The 17,268-nt window shown below is 36.3% G+C and overlaps 2 protein-coding genes across 10 annotated transcripts; both read left to right on the forward strand.

The window, feature by feature from the left end:
- Positions 1–367: 367 nt before the first annotated feature.
- On the forward strand, positions 368–7,649 carry LOC139188195 (uncharacterized). 3 transcript variants are annotated; one of them, XR_011571467.1, is made up of 18 exons: positions 368–619; positions 757–882; positions 1,017–1,076; positions 1,156–1,269; positions 1,355–1,442; positions 1,718–1,863; positions 1,942–2,043; positions 2,188–2,259; positions 2,333–2,432; positions 2,529–2,611; positions 2,971–3,048; positions 3,154–3,252; positions 3,364–3,414; positions 3,502–3,558; positions 3,695–3,736; positions 3,869–3,964; positions 5,757–5,853; positions 7,479–7,649. XR_011571467.1 is itself a non-coding variant. In XM_070805387.1 (17 exons), the coding sequence occupies exons 1-16, from the start codon at positions 458–460 to the stop codon at positions 3,929–3,931; spliced, it is 1,443 nt and encodes a 480-aa protein (XP_070661488.1). In that variant the 5' UTR covers positions 368–457; the 3' UTR covers positions 3,932–3,964; positions 7,479–7,649. The 3 variants fall into 3 exon arrangements, 2 of the variants coding, with proteins under 2 accessions (XP_070661488.1, XP_070661487.1); XM_070805387.1 differs by lacking the exon at positions 5,757–5,853; XM_070805386.1 differs by lacking the exons at positions 5,757–5,853; positions 7,479–7,649 and adding an exon at positions 4,083–4,456.
- LOC139188193 (inositol hexakisphosphate and diphosphoinositol-pentakisphosphate kinase VIP1-like) lies at positions 7,599–17,195 on the forward strand. 7 transcript variants are annotated; one of them, XM_070805379.1, is made up of 30 exons: positions 7,599–7,857; positions 7,961–8,020; positions 8,239–8,285; positions 8,594–8,677; positions 8,784–8,847; positions 9,001–9,154; positions 9,418–9,488; positions 9,844–9,948; positions 10,259–10,351; positions 10,730–10,804; positions 11,301–11,386; positions 11,486–11,692; positions 11,770–11,869; positions 11,957–12,027; positions 12,242–12,323; positions 12,830–12,988; positions 13,118–13,160; positions 13,342–13,424; positions 13,600–13,662; positions 13,744–13,818; positions 13,947–14,066; positions 14,263–14,504; positions 14,688–14,732; positions 15,092–15,158; positions 15,312–15,383; positions 15,574–15,881; positions 15,971–16,028; positions 16,108–16,275; positions 16,431–16,505; positions 16,595–17,195. In XM_070805379.1, exons 1-30 carry the CDS (start codon positions 7,765–7,767, stop codon positions 16,853–16,855), a joined length of 3,231 nt encoding a protein of 1,076 aa, XP_070661480.1. In that variant the 5' UTR covers positions 7,599–7,764; the 3' UTR covers positions 16,856–17,195. The 7 variants fall into 7 exon arrangements, with proteins under 7 accessions (XP_070661480.1, XP_070661482.1, XP_070661479.1 ...); XM_070805381.1 differs by having other exon boundaries at positions 7,599–7,839; XM_070805378.1 differs by having other exon boundaries at positions 16,592–17,073.
- The last annotated feature ends 73 nt before the right edge of the window (positions 17,196–17,268 follow it).

Below are 17,268 nucleotides of genomic sequence, written 5' to 3' on the forward strand. Positions count from 1 at the left end.
AGACCGTAGTAATGAGTGACATAAACTAATTGACATGAAAGTTGATGATTAAATTATGATTTAAGCATTGATTAACGTAGCGAAACTAAATTTGTAAACAAAATTTGTAAACTAAATAATATGAAAGTTGATAATTGAATTATGACTTAAGTGCTGATAAATGTTTTTATTCATATTAATGACACATCATTTATTTTATAAATTTTATTAACAAATTTAATCTCCTTAACATTAGTTGAGAGAAAATTGGTGGTTTAGATTGGATCGAAACCTTTGAAGTATAGAGGAAAATAGTTCAAGGACTTTTTGACTCGGATTAAATCCAGGGATGAAATCGTCAATTCACCCTCTTTCTAATTGACTCGTGCCACGTCATCCCACCTTACCATGTTTTGCTTCTCCACAGCAAACGGTTGCAGTGGCGTACTGTAAACTCGAAAACACAGGAGGAGCGCCTATGAGCTTCACCTTGGCGCGCTTCACTTTGGCGCGCTCCGCCGTCCGTCACTCTAGAGTCCGCTCAGAAGCGGCGGCCCCCGCCAAAAACAACGGCCTTCTTATTTCAACTCCCAAACAGAAGAAATTTACTTCAACTGCCATCCCCACAGCTCAAAACAAGGTAACATGATAAAATTTGTTCTTCAAACTTTGTTTCTCAGACAATTTTATGGTTTTTATTTTTTATTTTTTTATAAATAATTTAATTTAATTTAAGTTATTTTTTGGTCTTATTTGTTTGAGATTTTCATTGGGTAGGCAAGTGAAGAGCTGTTGGTGGTTGTTGGGGGTGGAGCAGCTGGGGTTTATGGAGCAATTAGAGCTAAAACCCTAGCTCCTAATCTCAATGTAGTCATCATTGAGAAAGGAAGACCTTTATCCAAGGTTTGTTTTTGTTTTCTCCGCCAAGACGATGTTTTAAACTACTCTAATCAACGAGGGAGGGAATTCCGCGGCAGGAATTCGAGTTGATGATGCCTAATTAGTTGGTTTGTCATCCAATTTGTTATTGTTGGCAGGTAAAAATTTCTGGAGGAGGCCGATGCAATGTGACGAATGGGCATTGTGTCGATACTATGGTAATTAATATAAACATGGGTTCTTTTGAATTGATATTATATGAATACTTTGGGTTCAGAATGATGTGTTTGGCGATAGGTTTTGGCAGAAAATTACCCTAGGGGTCATAGAGAATTGAAAGGAGCGTTCTTCAATACGCACGGGCCAGCGGATACCATGTCCTGGTTTGCTGATCAAGGGGTTGAGCTGAAGGTTTGCATACGAAGTTACATGATGTCAAATTTGTTTTTTAATGTATTTTGTGTTGAATGTGTAATTTGTGCTCTTTGAGCTGTAGACTGAGGATGATGGAAGGGTATTTCCTGTCAGCAACAGTTCGTCTACGATAATTGATTGTCTCATGTCTGAATCGACACGGTTAGGAGGTATGTTTTTCCACTGATTCAATGGTGGTGCTGTTTGATATTTTTCGTTTTGTTCCTTTTTATTTACGCTTATGTGGCTCTCGTTACAGAGCTACTTCTAAGATAGATATGTTATTTTTTAGACCGACTATTATGCCTTGAAAAATTGTATGGGGGTTTGTATGACATGATAGTTTGAAGGAAGTTAATTCTGCAGTCACCGAGTATGTTGTCATTTCATAGACGTGTGAGATAAGTTGCAAGTTGTTTGTGCTGAATTTGAGTTCCTCAACCAGTTTCTCTTCAGACTGGAAAAGCTGTGGTAACTGCATCTTCTACTGATGGAGGGAAATTCCTTTTGGGGGTTGAAAATCGTACATTCAGTTCTCCCGAATATGTTGAAGCTGATTATCTTTTGATTGCCAGTGGTAATAGCAAGCAGGTTGTGATAGATTGATGTTCCTTTGTACTGCCATGTTGATGGATTAAGTTTGTTGATATGCCTTTGTTCTCGTCGCAGGGTTACAGTCTTGCATCTCAGCTTGGTCATTCAATTGTAGATCCAGTACCAAGCTTATTTACTTTCAAGATTGAAGATCGACAGTTGAGAGACTTGTCGGGGGTAATTATCTTTCATAATGATCAAAATCCGTTGCTTTCTGCATATCAATTGTAACCATCATTGTCTTATGTTCCTTACGAAAAATGCATACGTGAGAGAATCAAGCTTGTGTATGGGTCTTAACCTTCTTGCTTTAACATTCAGATTACATTCCCTAAAGTTAAGGCAACACTGAAAATAGAGAATGCCCGGAGGAATATACCACAGCTTACACAGGCATGTTGTATCTGTTCCCATCATTAAATTTTCAATAACTCATGTGCCATATCTAAAAGATTCGGAACTGAAGGTTGGACCTGTACTAGTCACACACTGGGGATTTAGTGGGCCTGCAATTCTTCGGTTATCTGCTTGGGGTGCCTGTGTTTTAGCCGGTTCAGGATACAAAGGCAAGGAAATTCTTCTCTTTTTATTTAATTTTTCTGGCCACGTCTTTTCATTACGTTTGAGATGTTGTTTCTCAACTTAGTAGCAATTGAATGCAGGGAATCTTATTTTAGACTTCGCACCTGATGTGCATATAGAAGATCTGAAGTCAATCGTCACACAACACAAAAATAAGTTTGCGGTAATCCTTGCTCTTAACTCTTATTGCTTCCTTAATCAAACTCATGGTCAAAGTGGAACTATGTAACTGGTTTTGTTATGGGCAATGATGAGGCTAGGTGGGTTGTATGCTAGAGCGCAGACAACTCTGTATCCAAATTTTTTCATAAGAAGGTGGACTAACACTTACAAATACTTCTGAAATTAGGAAACCTATGTATACTGGATTACAAATCTATTTTGTGTTCATGTTTATTTATTCATTTATGTTATGATTGTGACACAATGTTTAATTTTCTTCTAAATAGTTCTCACTATTGCGTTATGCCATTTCGATTTGTTGTGCTTGAATCAAAAGTTCTCTTGTTTGTCGCCTTGCAGAAGCATAAACTCTCCAATTCATATCCTTCAGAATTTGGCCTTGTGAAGAGATTTTGGATATATTTATTGGGCCGCCAGGTTTGATGTTTTTCCGGGCTTAAACATGATGTTTTGCAGGACTCTTAATAGACAAATTAGCCTTAAAAATTTTTGTTTTTTTGTTTTTCATTATTTCATGTGTAGGATTTACATGGCGATACCTTGTGGGCTTCCATTTCAAAGAACTCATTAATTTCTCTTGCGCATATGTTAAAGAATTGTAACTTTTATGTTACCGGAAAGGTAGGGTTCTGTGAACCTGCTCTGCACCCGCAGTTTTTTTCCGTAAAAACAAATCTTTTACTGAAAGGATATGTGCTTCTTTACTGATACGCGCTTCTTTTCATCGTGAAGAGTCAATATAAGGATGAATTTGTCACTGCCGGCGGTGTTCCACTTTCTGAGGTCTCCCCCTCTCTTAGCCCCTCTCCCTTTCTCCCCTTCTTTTTCACGTTCATTGGAAGTGTAATTCTGTGTCTTGCTTTTGTTAAGATATCGCTGAATACGATGGAAAGCAAAATCCAGTCGCGTCTATTCTTTGCTGGAGAGGTAGTATCCATGGAAATATATTGTTCATAAAAAAGATTCAAAACAAAGAAAAAAATATGCGTGCTTGCATTTGTGTATGCACACACAGACACACGGTGTCCTACTTATTGTGCTAAAAAGTAATGTCTGTTTTCAGGTACTGAACGTTGACGGCATCACTGGTGGTTTCAATTTTCAGGTAAAAGAACTTCTTGTATAAAAGCACTTCTAACGTCATGTAGGACTTAGCAACTGCATCTTCCCCGTCTATCATCTGTTCGCTTAATTAATTAAAACTCAGTTCTCCTGCCCGGCCTGTTTTCTGCTGCAGAATGCTTGGTCTGGTGGATACATTGCAGGAACTAGCATAGGTAAACGAGCGGTTAGCAGTTAAGTACCTTCGCGACGGAGATTTTTGACAAACTTGGTAAGCAATTCTTGGTACTCAAGTAACTCAACTGCTCATATCAGGAAACTGTAGGACACAACACACACGGTTTTGCACGTAAACACTGATCTAATTTAATTGGTCTGGTACTATACAGATGGTCCAGATGAAGAGGCTGTCGGTGACGTCGGTAGACCTAATTAAAACGTGAAAATTTTGCCCTTGTTTTTTTCTTACCTAACAATTTCATTAGTCAGACTGATCTGAGTCATGAACAAGTATGTCTGCAAACCAAACTTGTGTGCTTCTACTTTACGAAGTGCTTTTTCTTTCTCTTTTTACTTTTTTTTGGTCGAAACTTTTTCTTTATCTTAAAAAGTGGCTTTTTATGAATGGAGAAAGTTTTTAGTGTGCTAGGAATACGATATTTTTTTAAGTAACTGTTTGTATTATGACACTTAATGTATCACATTCACAACATATTCACGACATACTGAAAAATCTCTTATATGAAAGTTGTATTAGCTTGAATGGTTGATTAGTAATGTGAGACAAACAAAATCTCAATCAGTTGCCTTTTTAATTTGGGTTTTTTTTTTTTTGTCAAAACCTTTTAATTTGGGTTTAAAGAGACATGAGTGATCATTTCACTAATGTGTCAATGTCACTTCCAAGGTTATTGAGGAAAACTTCAGTGCGGCCATCCGAACCACGTAGTTTCCCGACTCCGTCGACCCACTCCCCCTCCTCATGGGTAACCGTACTGAAGTTTATCTCTTAAATAAGATTGACACATTATCGATACTATGTATTCGGGTAATACCTAGTTTTTGGCTACCATCTTCAATCTCCAAAGAGATTTGTGTTGATTATTATTAAGAAATGTTAACAAAAAAACTTCCGGTACTGTTTATTTTAACGAAAAATCATATTTTTTACATTAAAAAATTAATTCAGTTATTATTTATTTAAAGTTTTTAAGTTTTTTTTATTCATTTTTTTATATTAAATTATTAATATAATTTTGGGAAGATAAGTGAATAGTCAAGGAAATAAGATATAATTGAAGGTACAGGATTTGAGCTTCGAGTTTGGAGCCGTCATTGATTTTTTGGCCATGTTGACTCTATTAATTCAATTGTAATTTATTATTACATGCTTTGATTTTTCGTAGTCTTAAACAGCAGAAAAAATTTGTACAAAGTTCAGTATATTAAATATTTTAATATAATTTATTATTTTTTTTATGGATTTCCAAGCAAATGTATTATTATATAGTATATCGAGCTATGTCCTGATACATTATAAAAGTTTGTCAACCTAGTGAATCTAGTAAAATGCCAAATAAAAATACGTCAGAAATTTAGTTATATTATATGTTTTGAGAATTGATATTAGCATTTTAAAATTTTCATTATACACTCTTTACAGATGTATTTTTCTTTATAATTATAAAAAGTTTGAAGTGTCAAATGAGATTTTTGTAATGCTAATAACAATTTCTTATGTTTTAATCAATATTATCATTAATGTATTGATAACACTTTAAAATAGATGTAAATATTAAAGAAAATTAATTTAAAATGTTTGAAAATTTTGAGTTTTAATGATAAGGACAAAATAAAAAGGTAAAATGAATAATATTATGATTGATTTTTTAATGTAAAAAAAAATATGATTTTTCGTTAAAACAAATCGTATCAAAATTTTTTCGTTGTTTAAAATTATCAATGTCTTCTCATGAGTGTTAACGTGTTATAATATAAATTGATGAGTTTTTTTCTTTAATTTTCACCTGACATGACACGTAATGTTTTCGGTCCATATCCAGTGCACATGAAATAATTTCTGAAAAAGAATAAGATACGTGGAATGTGGCAGAAGAACCCAATGGCTTTTGGTCAAACTTGGAGCTCCAATCAAATCAGGTGTATTATTAATTACTTTTTTTGGGAACTTTGTTTTATAATAATATTATTTTTCTTGGTACTCAACTAATCCAACATACTACCACTTGTCAAATTTATAATCATAGCACTAAATTTACGTCCAAAAGAATTAATATAGTTTAACAAATGGAGCATATCCAAAATTACAAAATCGTAGCGATACTTTATTTTAATCATGCACTGTCAAATTTTTTTTTTAGTAAATTGTAGCTATGGTCCCTGAACTTTAATCAAATTGGAGCAATGGTCCCTCAACTAAAAATCCATTACCATTGGTCCTTGAACTCATCAAAACGTGCAGCTATGGTCCCTTAACTAAAAATTCATTACATTTGGTCCCTCAATTTTAATTCAACTGGAGAAATTGTCCATTAACTTTAACCCAATTGTAGCAATGATCCTTTCAACATTACTCGTTTTGACAAATTTTTTTACGTAGTTGACGAAAAGGACCATAATTACACACTTTGATGAGTTGAGGGACCCTAATTATATAAATGGTTATTCCAACATAACATATTTTGACAAAATTTTGAAGAAATTGATGAAAAGGACTATAGCTATACATTTTGATAAGTTGAGGGACCAATGGTAATGAATTTTTAGTTGAGGGACCATTGCTCCAATTTGATTAAAGTTCAAAGACCATTGCTACAATTTACTCTTTTTTTTTTCTCAACCATACTTCGTAATCGATTTTAGTTATTGCCGCTCTGTTGCACCTGAGATGTTAGGATTGCAAGGCTTTGTTTTATCTTTTCTCGTTGCAATACGTAATTGATTTAAAAAATCGTTACCATAATATCGATTAAACATATATAATGTTCTAAAAAATGATCTAGGCAGTGGTAATTCGAGGCGTTTTCTTGCAAATCGATTGGAAAAATCAGCTGGGCTCTATGTGGTGCTAGGTGGCTAGGCGGTTTTTTTTTCCTTCTCTTTTTTTCTTTTCTGAAATTAAAAAATAAAAATAATCCTATCTAACGTACTATATTTTCTTATTTTTCTCCTATTTTGCATTTTATGTGATTTTAAATTGTGAACTTATTGTACATGTGTTATCCTACAATACTCCTCACTATAATTATGTGGCATATATGCTTAATGTGTTTTTAAATTTTGGACTTGTTGGATACTCTTTTTGCATTTTATCATTCTTTTATTATCTTATCAATAACTTTCATATAAGTATAATTGATTGTACTTGTTAATATGCACTTATTTATAAGATATACATAAAATTTATCTAAATCCACTAGATCACCTAGACTCCGCCTAACCGTCTAAGCGCTAACCCTCCGTCCTATTAACGCCTAACGTTTTATATAACCTTGAACACATAACAACGCATAATCGGCTTTACCGCTAAGGTACGGTTAAGGTTACTTTCTTCATCTAACTTGACAGTAGCGACAAGAGTAGCACCAGAACATGGACACTCTGTGAGTTGGACAAGGACATGAAAAGCTACACTTTCATCAACCTTTCCACGTCCTAATTCCGCCTTTTGACTGCATATTCCAGATCCCAAGAATGTCTATCTCCAAACGCATCCCTTATAATATTTTCTCTTTTTTTTTTTCCTTTTTTTTTAATTTGTTCAGGGAAAAACTCTCCAATCATTGGTCGTTAAAGCACCTCCGCTTTTCTCTCAGCTATTTTCCGTGACTCGCTCAACTGAGTGGGAGCACCGAGTTTCCCTCCGAGTTAAAACTCTGCTGTATTTGCACGTGGTGATCTCCACACTCCCTGGCATGCACCTAGACATAGACCTATACATACACGTATTCGTGTATATATAGCGGCTTTCTGTGGTCGAACGGCGGTGACGAGCTTTTGTTGTTCTGCTTCGGATTTGAGCTGTGGGAGTGAAGAGTTGGAGAGAGAGAGATGGAGATGGAGGAGGAGCAGGAGAGAGAAACCGGAGAGAAGATAAAGATTGGAGTTTGTGTGATGGAAAAGAAGGTGAAATGCGGCCCCGAGGTTCATCTTTTCCTTTTTGCTCACTTTTGTGTACGCTTCGAAAGCAGTCATGTATTTATATTGAACAATGTATGTATACAATGAACTTGTTCGTTTTCTGCAGGTGTTTTCGGCGCCCATGGGGCAGATTCTCGAAAGGCTGCAAGCGTTTGGCGAATTTGAGGTGCTGATTTTGTTTTCTCATTGAATTTTCGTGTCGAAATTGTTCTTGTTTTCGAGTTCGATCTAATTATCCATTTTTTACCGATGATTATTGTGTTTACGTATCGAAAAAGTTTTAGGAAGTGTTGTGTTGTTGATCGTTTTATTGTGCAAATATATACGCAATGTCGATTTTATGCCATAATCTTATACATGTCTTGCTGTGAAATGTTCTCGTAGATCATACATTTTAGGGATAGAGTCATTCTTGAAGATCCAATTGAAAGGTATTTTTTCGTATTGATTATCGTAATAGTATGTGTTTTCGCACATTATGTGATGCTATCCACACACCCATTTTTACCTCCCACACACCCCTTGTTAACTTCTGGCCTTTGATCTTCGTCAATTCATTCAATCCAACGGCCGGAAATTGAGAGGGGTGTGTGGGAGGTAAAAATGCATGTGTGATTGAAACAGCTTGAAGGGTTCGTGTTCTGTTATGGTGATAATTTCTAGTTTCATTAACTTGATGACTGTTTGCAATACATGAATTTTAGGTGACTAATTTAGTTGCACTGTTATTGTATGTCAGCTGGCCAATTTGTGACTGCTTGATTGCCTTTCATTCCTCCGGCTATCCTCTGGAAAAGGCTGAGGCATATGCTGCTTTAAGGAAGTAAGCTCTGTTGTTTATGTACAGGTTCTATTTGATTCATCCATTCTATTATATTTGAACTAAAGGACTGCTGTTTATTCTCTAACTATCTGGTTTTTTTATCCAGGCCTTTTCTAGTAAATGAGTTGGAGCCGCAACACCTTCTCCATGACCGGAGGAAGGTTTATGAGGTATGGTTATGAATTTCATCTTATTAAGGTTTTCCATTATCCCCCTCCATACACCTTTTAACTGTATCTTTATGCATGAACTTAGTGTTTCGAATATTTATGGTTATAGAAGTAGAATGTCAGTAACTAATATATTACTTTGGTGAATTGAAGCATCTTGAAATGCACGGAGTCCCTGTTCCCAGATATGCCCTTGTAAATAGAGAAGTACCTTATCAAGAGCTGGACTATTTTATTGAGGAAGAAGATTTTGTTGAGGTTCATGGTAATCGTTTCTGGAAGCCATTTGTAGAGAAGCCAGTTGAAGGTCAACTTATTTCCAACATTTATGAATAAGTTGTTTTATCTTAATATGATTTATTTTCATTATATTATGGCTGGTAAAATTTGTATGCTTCTGTTTGAACGTTGTTTTCGCTAAATCTTAAACCTAGTCAATACTCAACAGCTAAAACGTTAGGAGAATCCATTATTGCTTCTTTTGTAAACTTTTTGTTGTGCACCTGTTATTGCTTTTGGGTTTTATATTAAGAATAATGTTATTGACTCTTGTCTTTTGCTTCTTTGAAGGGGATGATCATAGTATAATGATATATTATCCCAGTTCGGCAGGTGGAGGAATGAAGGAATTGTTTCGGAAGGTGAGGTTTTAACTGCTTATTTGTTTGCTCAAAATGAGAGTTTGTGTCTTCTGTCTGTTCAGATGTGTGATATGAAAAATATTTGAAAGCAAGGTAATTCATGTACGAGAAAGTTTACTGAAGTCTTATAGCTGTTAGATACTTGATTTGCTCTGGGCTTCTAGTTTTTTCTTCTTGCACACAAGCCAAATTATTGTCGCCAGGTTGAATTTTTGGTTGACCGTGACCTTGAACATAAAAAACGAAAGTAGTACGGATATGTAAATGTTACACATGGCTAGCAGCATATCAAGTTTGAGACTAATCTCTTTATGGCTAGCAGCATATCATTTATGTTTTTATCGTCTGATTTTAGGTTGGTAACCGATCTAGTGATTTCCATCCGGATGTTAGACGAGTGAGACGTGAAGGCTCTTATATATACGAGGAATTCATGCCAACTGGAGGAACAGATGTCAAGGTTGGATGGTTTGGGTTTGAGACCTCTCATTATTCTTAATTTCACTTGATAATAAGGTCAAGTGCTATCATGAGAAAAAGAAAAGAAAAAAAACATTTCTTCTTACTATTTTGCATCCTTGTATCCTCTCTCATTAGTCTAACGCATCCTTAACATTTCAAGTTGCATGTCATTTAGAAGAGACTGCTTACACAATTCTATCTGTGCATTTTCAATGTTTGAGGCCATTATTTTCTTCTAACTTGGTTGTATACTCCAACATTTAAATGTCTTTCATAAATAATTTTTCTCTTCTTGTCAAATAATACAGGTGTATACAGTGGGACCTGAATATGCACATGCTGAGGCAAGGAAGTCTCCTGTTGTTGATGGTGTTGTCATGAGAAATCCTGATGGCAAGGAAGTAAGTACTGTATGTAAGATATGTTTGGTTGTTCTTTTTGGCTGATTATTCTCGCTGTCCCTCTCTCATCTGAATTTCTGATTTCCTATTTCTTGTAATCTTGTTAATTTTTTATTTCCAGTGGTGAATTTTCCATGTTGCTTCGGAATACCAATGTTGATAGACATTCTCTTTACATATTTAGAATGAAAGTTATTAAAATGCCTGGTTCAACCAATGATGTAATGACCAATCCTTAACGAAGATGGTGTCTGGGCCAGGTTTTTTTTTGGTAAAGCAGATAGCATGCTGCAAGCAGGAAATACTGGGGTGAATTGATACATTGCTACTGCCGAATGAGGGTTGAAAGTGATGTTTGCTTGTTAATTCGTTTGACAGGTGAGGTATCCTGTTTTACTGACACCCACTGAGAAGCAAATGGCAAGGGAGGTCTGCATTGCATTTAGGCAAGCGGTATGTAACTCAAATGTGGTATCAAATGATCTGGATGTTACAAGGCTAATTATTAGTTTCAGTAACTGGTTTGATGTTGCTTTAATATTCTCTTGTGTTCCAGTAGTTAAGTTTGTCTTCTGATACTGCGAACGTACTGATAGCTTCATTAATCTCACATGTTTGGGATATATTTGTGTTATTTCTTGATCTTTTTAAAATTATTTTTTGAAAATTGGGAAAAAACAATTCTGCTGCTACAATATTTTTCCTTAATTACGGGTTAACAAACTAAGCTACCTTCCAATCTCATGTGAGCTGGTGATATATGCATAGAACTCCTTTATGTTGTGTTTCTAGTGTAATATTACCTAAGTATTCATAATAGAAAGTTAAATTTTGCTGTGATGGTCAAGGGCTAGACTAGACACATATGCATTAATTTCTCTCTATGATGATTTGCTTATAACTATTTTTACTTTGGATTTATTTTTTTAATTCTTCTAATTTTTTGCAGGTTTGTGGGTTTGACCTTTTGCGCTGTGAGGGACGCTCCTATGTTTGTGACGTAAATGGATGGAGTTTCGTAAAGAACTCTCACAAGTAAATTTCTTTATAATGATTGGATTAATCATGAAGGTGCTCTAAATCCGGTTTTTCCTGTGTGGGCACAAAAATAAATGATGTTACTTTGCAATACAGGTATTATGATGATGCTGCTTGTGTGCTCAGGAAGTTACTTTTAGATGCCAAGGCTCCTCATCTTTCTTCTGCAATTCCACCAACATTACCATGGAAAGTCAATGAACCAAGCCAACCTACTGAGAGACTAACTCGTCAAGGAAGTGGAATCATTGGTGCATTTGGGCAGTCGGAGGAGCTACGTTGTGTTATTGCTATTATTCGTCAGTATGTCTATTTCTCTCAGGTTTTTTACTTAGTTGATTTGCTTGTTCTCTCTTCTCATCTCTGTTCTGCTTTGGCAGTGGTGATAGAACTCCCAAACAGAAGGTAAAGCTGAAGGTTACTGAGGAAAAGCTGCTAAACTTGATGCTTAAGTACAATGGTGGACGACCTAGATCCGAGGTGATTGATTTGCCTTTTAGACCTTGTCATTTATTTTGGTCAACATATTGTATAAACTGACCATTGGTATTGGCTCTCATTTTGCAGACGAAATTGAAAAGTGCTGTCCAATTGCAAGATTTATTAGATGCCACACGAATGCTGGTACCTCGTACTAGGTATCTATTTTAAGATTAAATTTTCTTCTTATTTTAGTTAACAAATAATTGGTGATGTAATCGTATGAAACTCACCTTCTATCCCTTTTCCCATTCTTTGAAATTCATGTTTAAAGTCATATCAGGAAACACCCTAATTATCTTTGTTAGCTGGTTCTCATATGATTGCACTGGTGAGGGTTCTTAATTAATGAGGACTCTTTACATTGTCTAGACCAGATCGAGAAAGTGATAGTGAGGCAGAAGACATTGAACATGCTGAAAAGCTTCGTCAAGTTAAAGCAGTGCTTGAGGAGGTATCTATTTTATTTGGAATTTCTGCTTTTTGTAATTCAATGTAATTAGTTATAATTTCTCCTTCCTTTTTTTCATCAGGAATTGAATTTACCTTTGCGCTTTATAGGTTCATGTGGTATAATTCTAATATGAGTTTATTGCTTATCTGTTCATTTTGTCATGCAATTCTCAACAGAAAGTGAAATGGCTTCTAGGCTAACACTTTTACTACTTCCACAAACTATCAAGGGAATGCTCACTTTTTTTGTACTTAAACATTCGTTTCATAAATCAATCTGGATTGCTTTCATAAGATTACTTACTGTGTATCATCTAAGCTAATTACTGATACTCAAAATCAGGCTGAAAAGATGTGCTAAATGAAGCTAATTGTACTGCATCGGTGATATAAAGATTGACTAGTTGCCAAAATGTCTTAATCTTGTACTTCAGAATTATTTTGATACACTGTTATACTGCGTCATGGTTATAATCATGTGCTGTTTTCATGCTTATGTTTATCAAGGGGGGCCATTTCTCTGGTATTTATAGGAAGGTTCAACTAAAGCCATTAAAGTGGGTTAAAGTGGCAAAAAGTAATGGGGAAGGTGAGGAAGAACGCCCAGTTGAAGCTTTGATGGTTCTTAAATATGGGGGTGTCCTTACACATGCTGGAAGAAAGCAGGTATTGATTGATTTTTGTTTTGTTCATGGACTTCTACATTGTAATTTAAGAGCCCTCATTGTCCTAAAATCTTAGTGTTGTATTCATTCTTCTTGTTTTTTTTTCTTTTCTTCTTTCACTTGTTTGCAGGCTGAGGAGCTGGGTAGATATTTTCGGAATAATATGTATCCAGGTAATAGTCATGGTTCTTTTTCAAATTTTTTTTTAGTATCAACTTGTTTGCCTGTTTACTGGAGTACATATATCTTGAAGATATAGTCAGCTTTGCCTCTACAAAGTTGCTCACAGTGCTACTTCGTTTCAGAATTATTTTCTTTGGGTACTTCTCATAATAAATTTGTACACAATTACAGGTGAAGGTACCGGCCTGCTTCGCCTCCATAGCACCTATCGTCATGATCTTAAAATCTACAGCTCCGATGAGGGCCGTGTGCAGGTATAGTCTCATTAGTGATCGTGGGTTTATATAGTTTTTATATATTCCTCCCTTTTTCTTCTTGTCAAATTTGATCTCTATTTAAATGGAGTGAATTTCCTAATTGTTATGGTCATTAACCCCTGAAATTTTCATCATTGATGAGTTACATTATTTACAATATATCTGTTTACAGATGTCTGCCGCTGCTTTTGCTAAAGGCCTACTTGATCTTGAAGGGCAGCTAACACCAATCCTGGTCTGTAGTTTTTTTTTTTTACATAATTGTGACTGCTTTCGGAAGTCAAGGTGCATGACTGAATTTATTCCCTTTCTTAAGGTTTCCCTTGTTAGCAAGGACTCCTCTATGTTGGATGGACTAGACAATGCAAGTGTTGAGATGGACGAAGCAAAGGTTTGTCTATCATTTTCACAGGTTTATTTGTTTTAGTTTTTGGTGTGGGGGAGCCCATAATTGAGAATGCTTCTTCTTTAACAATTATGTGATCATGTGATTCTCTTTTTCACATACTTCCCCTGCAGGCTAGGTTGAATGAGATTATTACTTCTGGTTTAAAGACGGGTAATAACAGTGCAACACCTCCTTGGATGGCTGATGGAGGTGGTCTGCCTTTAGATGCTTCCGAACTTCTACCTAAATTGGTAATTGCATTCAGTTTTCTTACCTACAGTTTTATTTGTCCTCGTATCAAGTCTGTTATTCCTCATTTAGTAGCATGCTAATATAGACTTTATGAATTATGACAATTGCAACAGTTCTGTTTTAAATCTTTCCAAATAATCCTTTACTTTACCGCCCCCCTTTTTTTTCTCTTAATGTTTTGTATCCGTTGAATAGGTAAAATTGACTAAGAAGGTCACTGAACAAGTAAGACTGCTAGCAAAGAAAGAAAATGAGGAACTTACAAAGACAAGCTCAGATGATGTAATACTTCCTTATGACCAAGCAAGGGCCCTTGGTAAGACTAACATTGATGTTGATCGTATTGCTGCTGGATTACCATGCGGTAGTGAGGGATTCCTTTTGATGTATGCTCGATGGAGGAAGCTTGCAAAGGACTTGTACAATGAACGAAAAGAGTAAGTTCTAGCACATCATTTTGTTTTTAATATTTATTTTAATTTGATTATTGTTGCATTTATTCAAATTCTTTGCCACACGGGTGCAACGGTTTTTTTTTAAGTTATGTAATAATATAGTGGCTCAAAATGATGTGATTGCTCATAGACTGACGGTTTTGTTGACATTGGTTTTCCTGACAGACGATTCGACCTAACACAAATTCCAGATGTTTATGACTCGTGCAAGTGAGTTGTCAGTTTTCATCTCTCTTTACATAATATACCAAATCTATGCAATTAGCTACTCTCATGTGTGAATATTTTGCTGCATCATTGTTGTAAAAGTTTTAAGTTGGATTCCAGTCCAACCTAACTATACAAGAGAATTTGGAATCTTGTTCATGGCTGCATAGAGAAGTAGGCTCATTGTGGTTTCCCATATTTTATCTTGTGGTCTTATCCAACGTAGCTCATGTGGGACCATGCATTTCTCATATTGTTTGATATGGGAAGCCAGAAGTAGGGGAATGCCAATTTTCTTACAATAGTGCTGAGTTTTTTTTGTTGGCTGAATGTGATTTATATGATCTGTGATTACTTGACAGATACGATCTCCTGCATAACGCACATCTTAATCTAGAAGGTCTGGATGAGCTGTTCAAAATTGCTCAGGTAAAGTCGTAATCGTGAGCCAAGATGTTTTTATTGTATAGCGAAGTGTGCCTACTGGACTATTCATATTCTGCTCTTGAGCATCACGCCTTCCTTTTCAAATGCGTCGGTCGTCAAAATTAGACTGACTCCTCTGTGGTAGGGTAATTGCAGTTGCTTGCAGATGGAGTCATCCCAAATGAGTATGGCATTAATCCAACACAGAAGCTCAATATTGGTTCAAAGGTAGCCTTCCTGTCAGCATGCCCCTTTCGTATTACTCTTTATGTCAGAAGTATCATGAACTAGAGTAGTAGATATTTTATACGCATTCTCCCGAGTTTCTCGGTTGATACATTGCATTCGCTCCAGGCTCCTCATCAAATTGTATTTTACTCCCTATCGATATGCTACATTATCTTTCCTTTTCGTTCAGATTGCTCGTCGTTTGTTGGGTAAGATAATGATTGACCTGAGGAATACTCGTGAAGAAGCCATCAGTGTTGCTGCTGAACCAAAGAGTGATCAGGATGAACATTCAAAGTCAACCAATACCGAGAAGGAAGATAAGAAGCATCATCCCAAGCTTCATGCTAAGATTGATGACAGAAAATCTAGCACAAGTGATACGCCAAAGCCTTCTGCTAAGAACGAAGATACGAGGAGACCCGGTACAACAAGCGAGATATCAATAGATCAGGACGACGACGATGACAAAGAGACCCAATATCGTTTGGATCCAAAGTAATACAAGAGAACCTCACTTCCCCGCTCATCGTTTCTATCATGGATCATTCTAATTGATATTAACAAACTCTTCATTGCCTTGATAGGTATGCAAATGTCAGAACGCCCGAACGGCATGTGCGGACGCGCCTGTACTTTACATCAGTAAGTATATACTTCTATGTACATTTTCTTTATCTTTGAACATGATTCATGTAAATTAATGAAAATTTTGGAATGACAGGAATCTCACATCCACTCTCTAATGAATGTTCTCCGTTACTGTAACCTGGACGAGTCTCTTCAAGGAGAGGATGGCCTCGTTTGCCATAGTGCTTTGGAGCGTTTATACAATACTAAGGAGCTTGACTACATGAGTTATATAGTTCTGAGGATGTTCGAGAACACAGCAGTAAGTAAATGGTTTCCAAGCATAGTCATAAGTAGTATAAGACGCCATATGCGTTCACTAGTATAATCACGACTCCCTATCATGATACCTTGATTAGTATTATCGCGCGTATAAATTATCCCGAGACCAATGTATTTTTGAAACTGAAATTGCAGGTAGCTCTCGAAGACACAAAAAAGTTCCGCGTGGAACTGACCTTTAGCCGTGGTGCAGACCTATCGCCATTGGAGGTAATACAATTGAAATGATAGGAAGAACACACACTACCGGTGATAGGAAGAACAAACTAAGCTGTGTTTTATCTTGTGCATGGCAGAAGAATGACAGTAAGGCTACGTTTTTGCGTCAAGAGCACACACTACCGGTTATGGGTCCGGAGAGGTTGCAAGAAGTGGGATCGTATCTAACATTAGATAAAATGGAGAAGATGATACGCTCGTTTGCTATGCCGGCGGAGGATTTTCCTCCGGCATCGACTCCAGCAGGATTCACAGGCTATTTCTCAAAAAGCGCAGCGGTGCTCGAGCGCCTGGTAAATCTCTGGCCTTTCCATAAGCATGCTAATTCTAATGGAAAGTAGCAACGTACCCTTACCGCCGCGCCTCGTTCTTTGCTTTTTACATCCTTTGTTGTTCTTGTGCTCGTCTTGATGCACATGGAACTTTGGTTGGTGGAGCAACCAAGGCCAAATTTTGACAACCTCTGGAGTAGATTTGGATTACTAACAGCTGAAAACCACAGATAAATGTTGTTGAGATGGGAGTCGAAAATCGAAATAGAGAGCCTGCATTTCTCTCCCCTCCTCTCTGGTTTTACTTTCTTGTTTTGATTCTGACGTTCGGCCACCTGAACTATAACGTCAGTTGAAATTGATCTCTTCAACTATTCTTTTAGTAAATTAAGGACTTAACGTTTCAAAATTGGCCAACCACCTAACGCCACGATGTTCGGGGGATCTCACTATTCCTAGAGAACTCAATCTGATGGCTAAAG

Source organism: Malus domestica, chromosome 09 (genome assembly GCF_042453785.1).
Source record: "Malus domestica chromosome 09, GDT2T_hap1".
Classification (NCBI taxonomy): Eukaryota; Viridiplantae; Streptophyta; class Magnoliopsida; order Rosales; family Rosaceae; genus Malus; species Malus domestica.

Coding starts and splice junctions, on each gene's coding strand:
- LOC139188195 (XM_070805387.1), top strand. CDS start 458: ATGAGCTTCACCTTGGCGCGCTTCACTTTGGCGCGCTCCGCCGTCCGT. Junction 2,044..2,187: donor AGTTGAGAGACTTGTCGGGG/GTAATTATCTTT, acceptor TTTAACATTCAG/ATTACATTCCCTAAAGTTAA. Junction 2,612..2,970: donor AACACAAAAATAAGTTTGCG/GTAATCCTTGCT, acceptor GTCGCCTTGCAG/AAGCATAAACTCTCCAATTC.
- LOC139188193 (XM_070805378.1), top strand. CDS start 7,765: ATGGAGATGGAGGAGGAGCAGGAGAGAGAAACCGGAGAGAAGATAAAG. Junction 8,848..9,000: donor ACCGGAGGAAGGTTTATGAG/GTATGGTTATGA, acceptor GGTGAATTGAAG/CATCTTGAAATGCACGGAGT. Junction 13,161..13,341: donor TCGGAATAATATGTATCCAG/GTAATAGTCATG, acceptor ACACAATTACAG/GTGAAGGTACCGGCCTGCTT.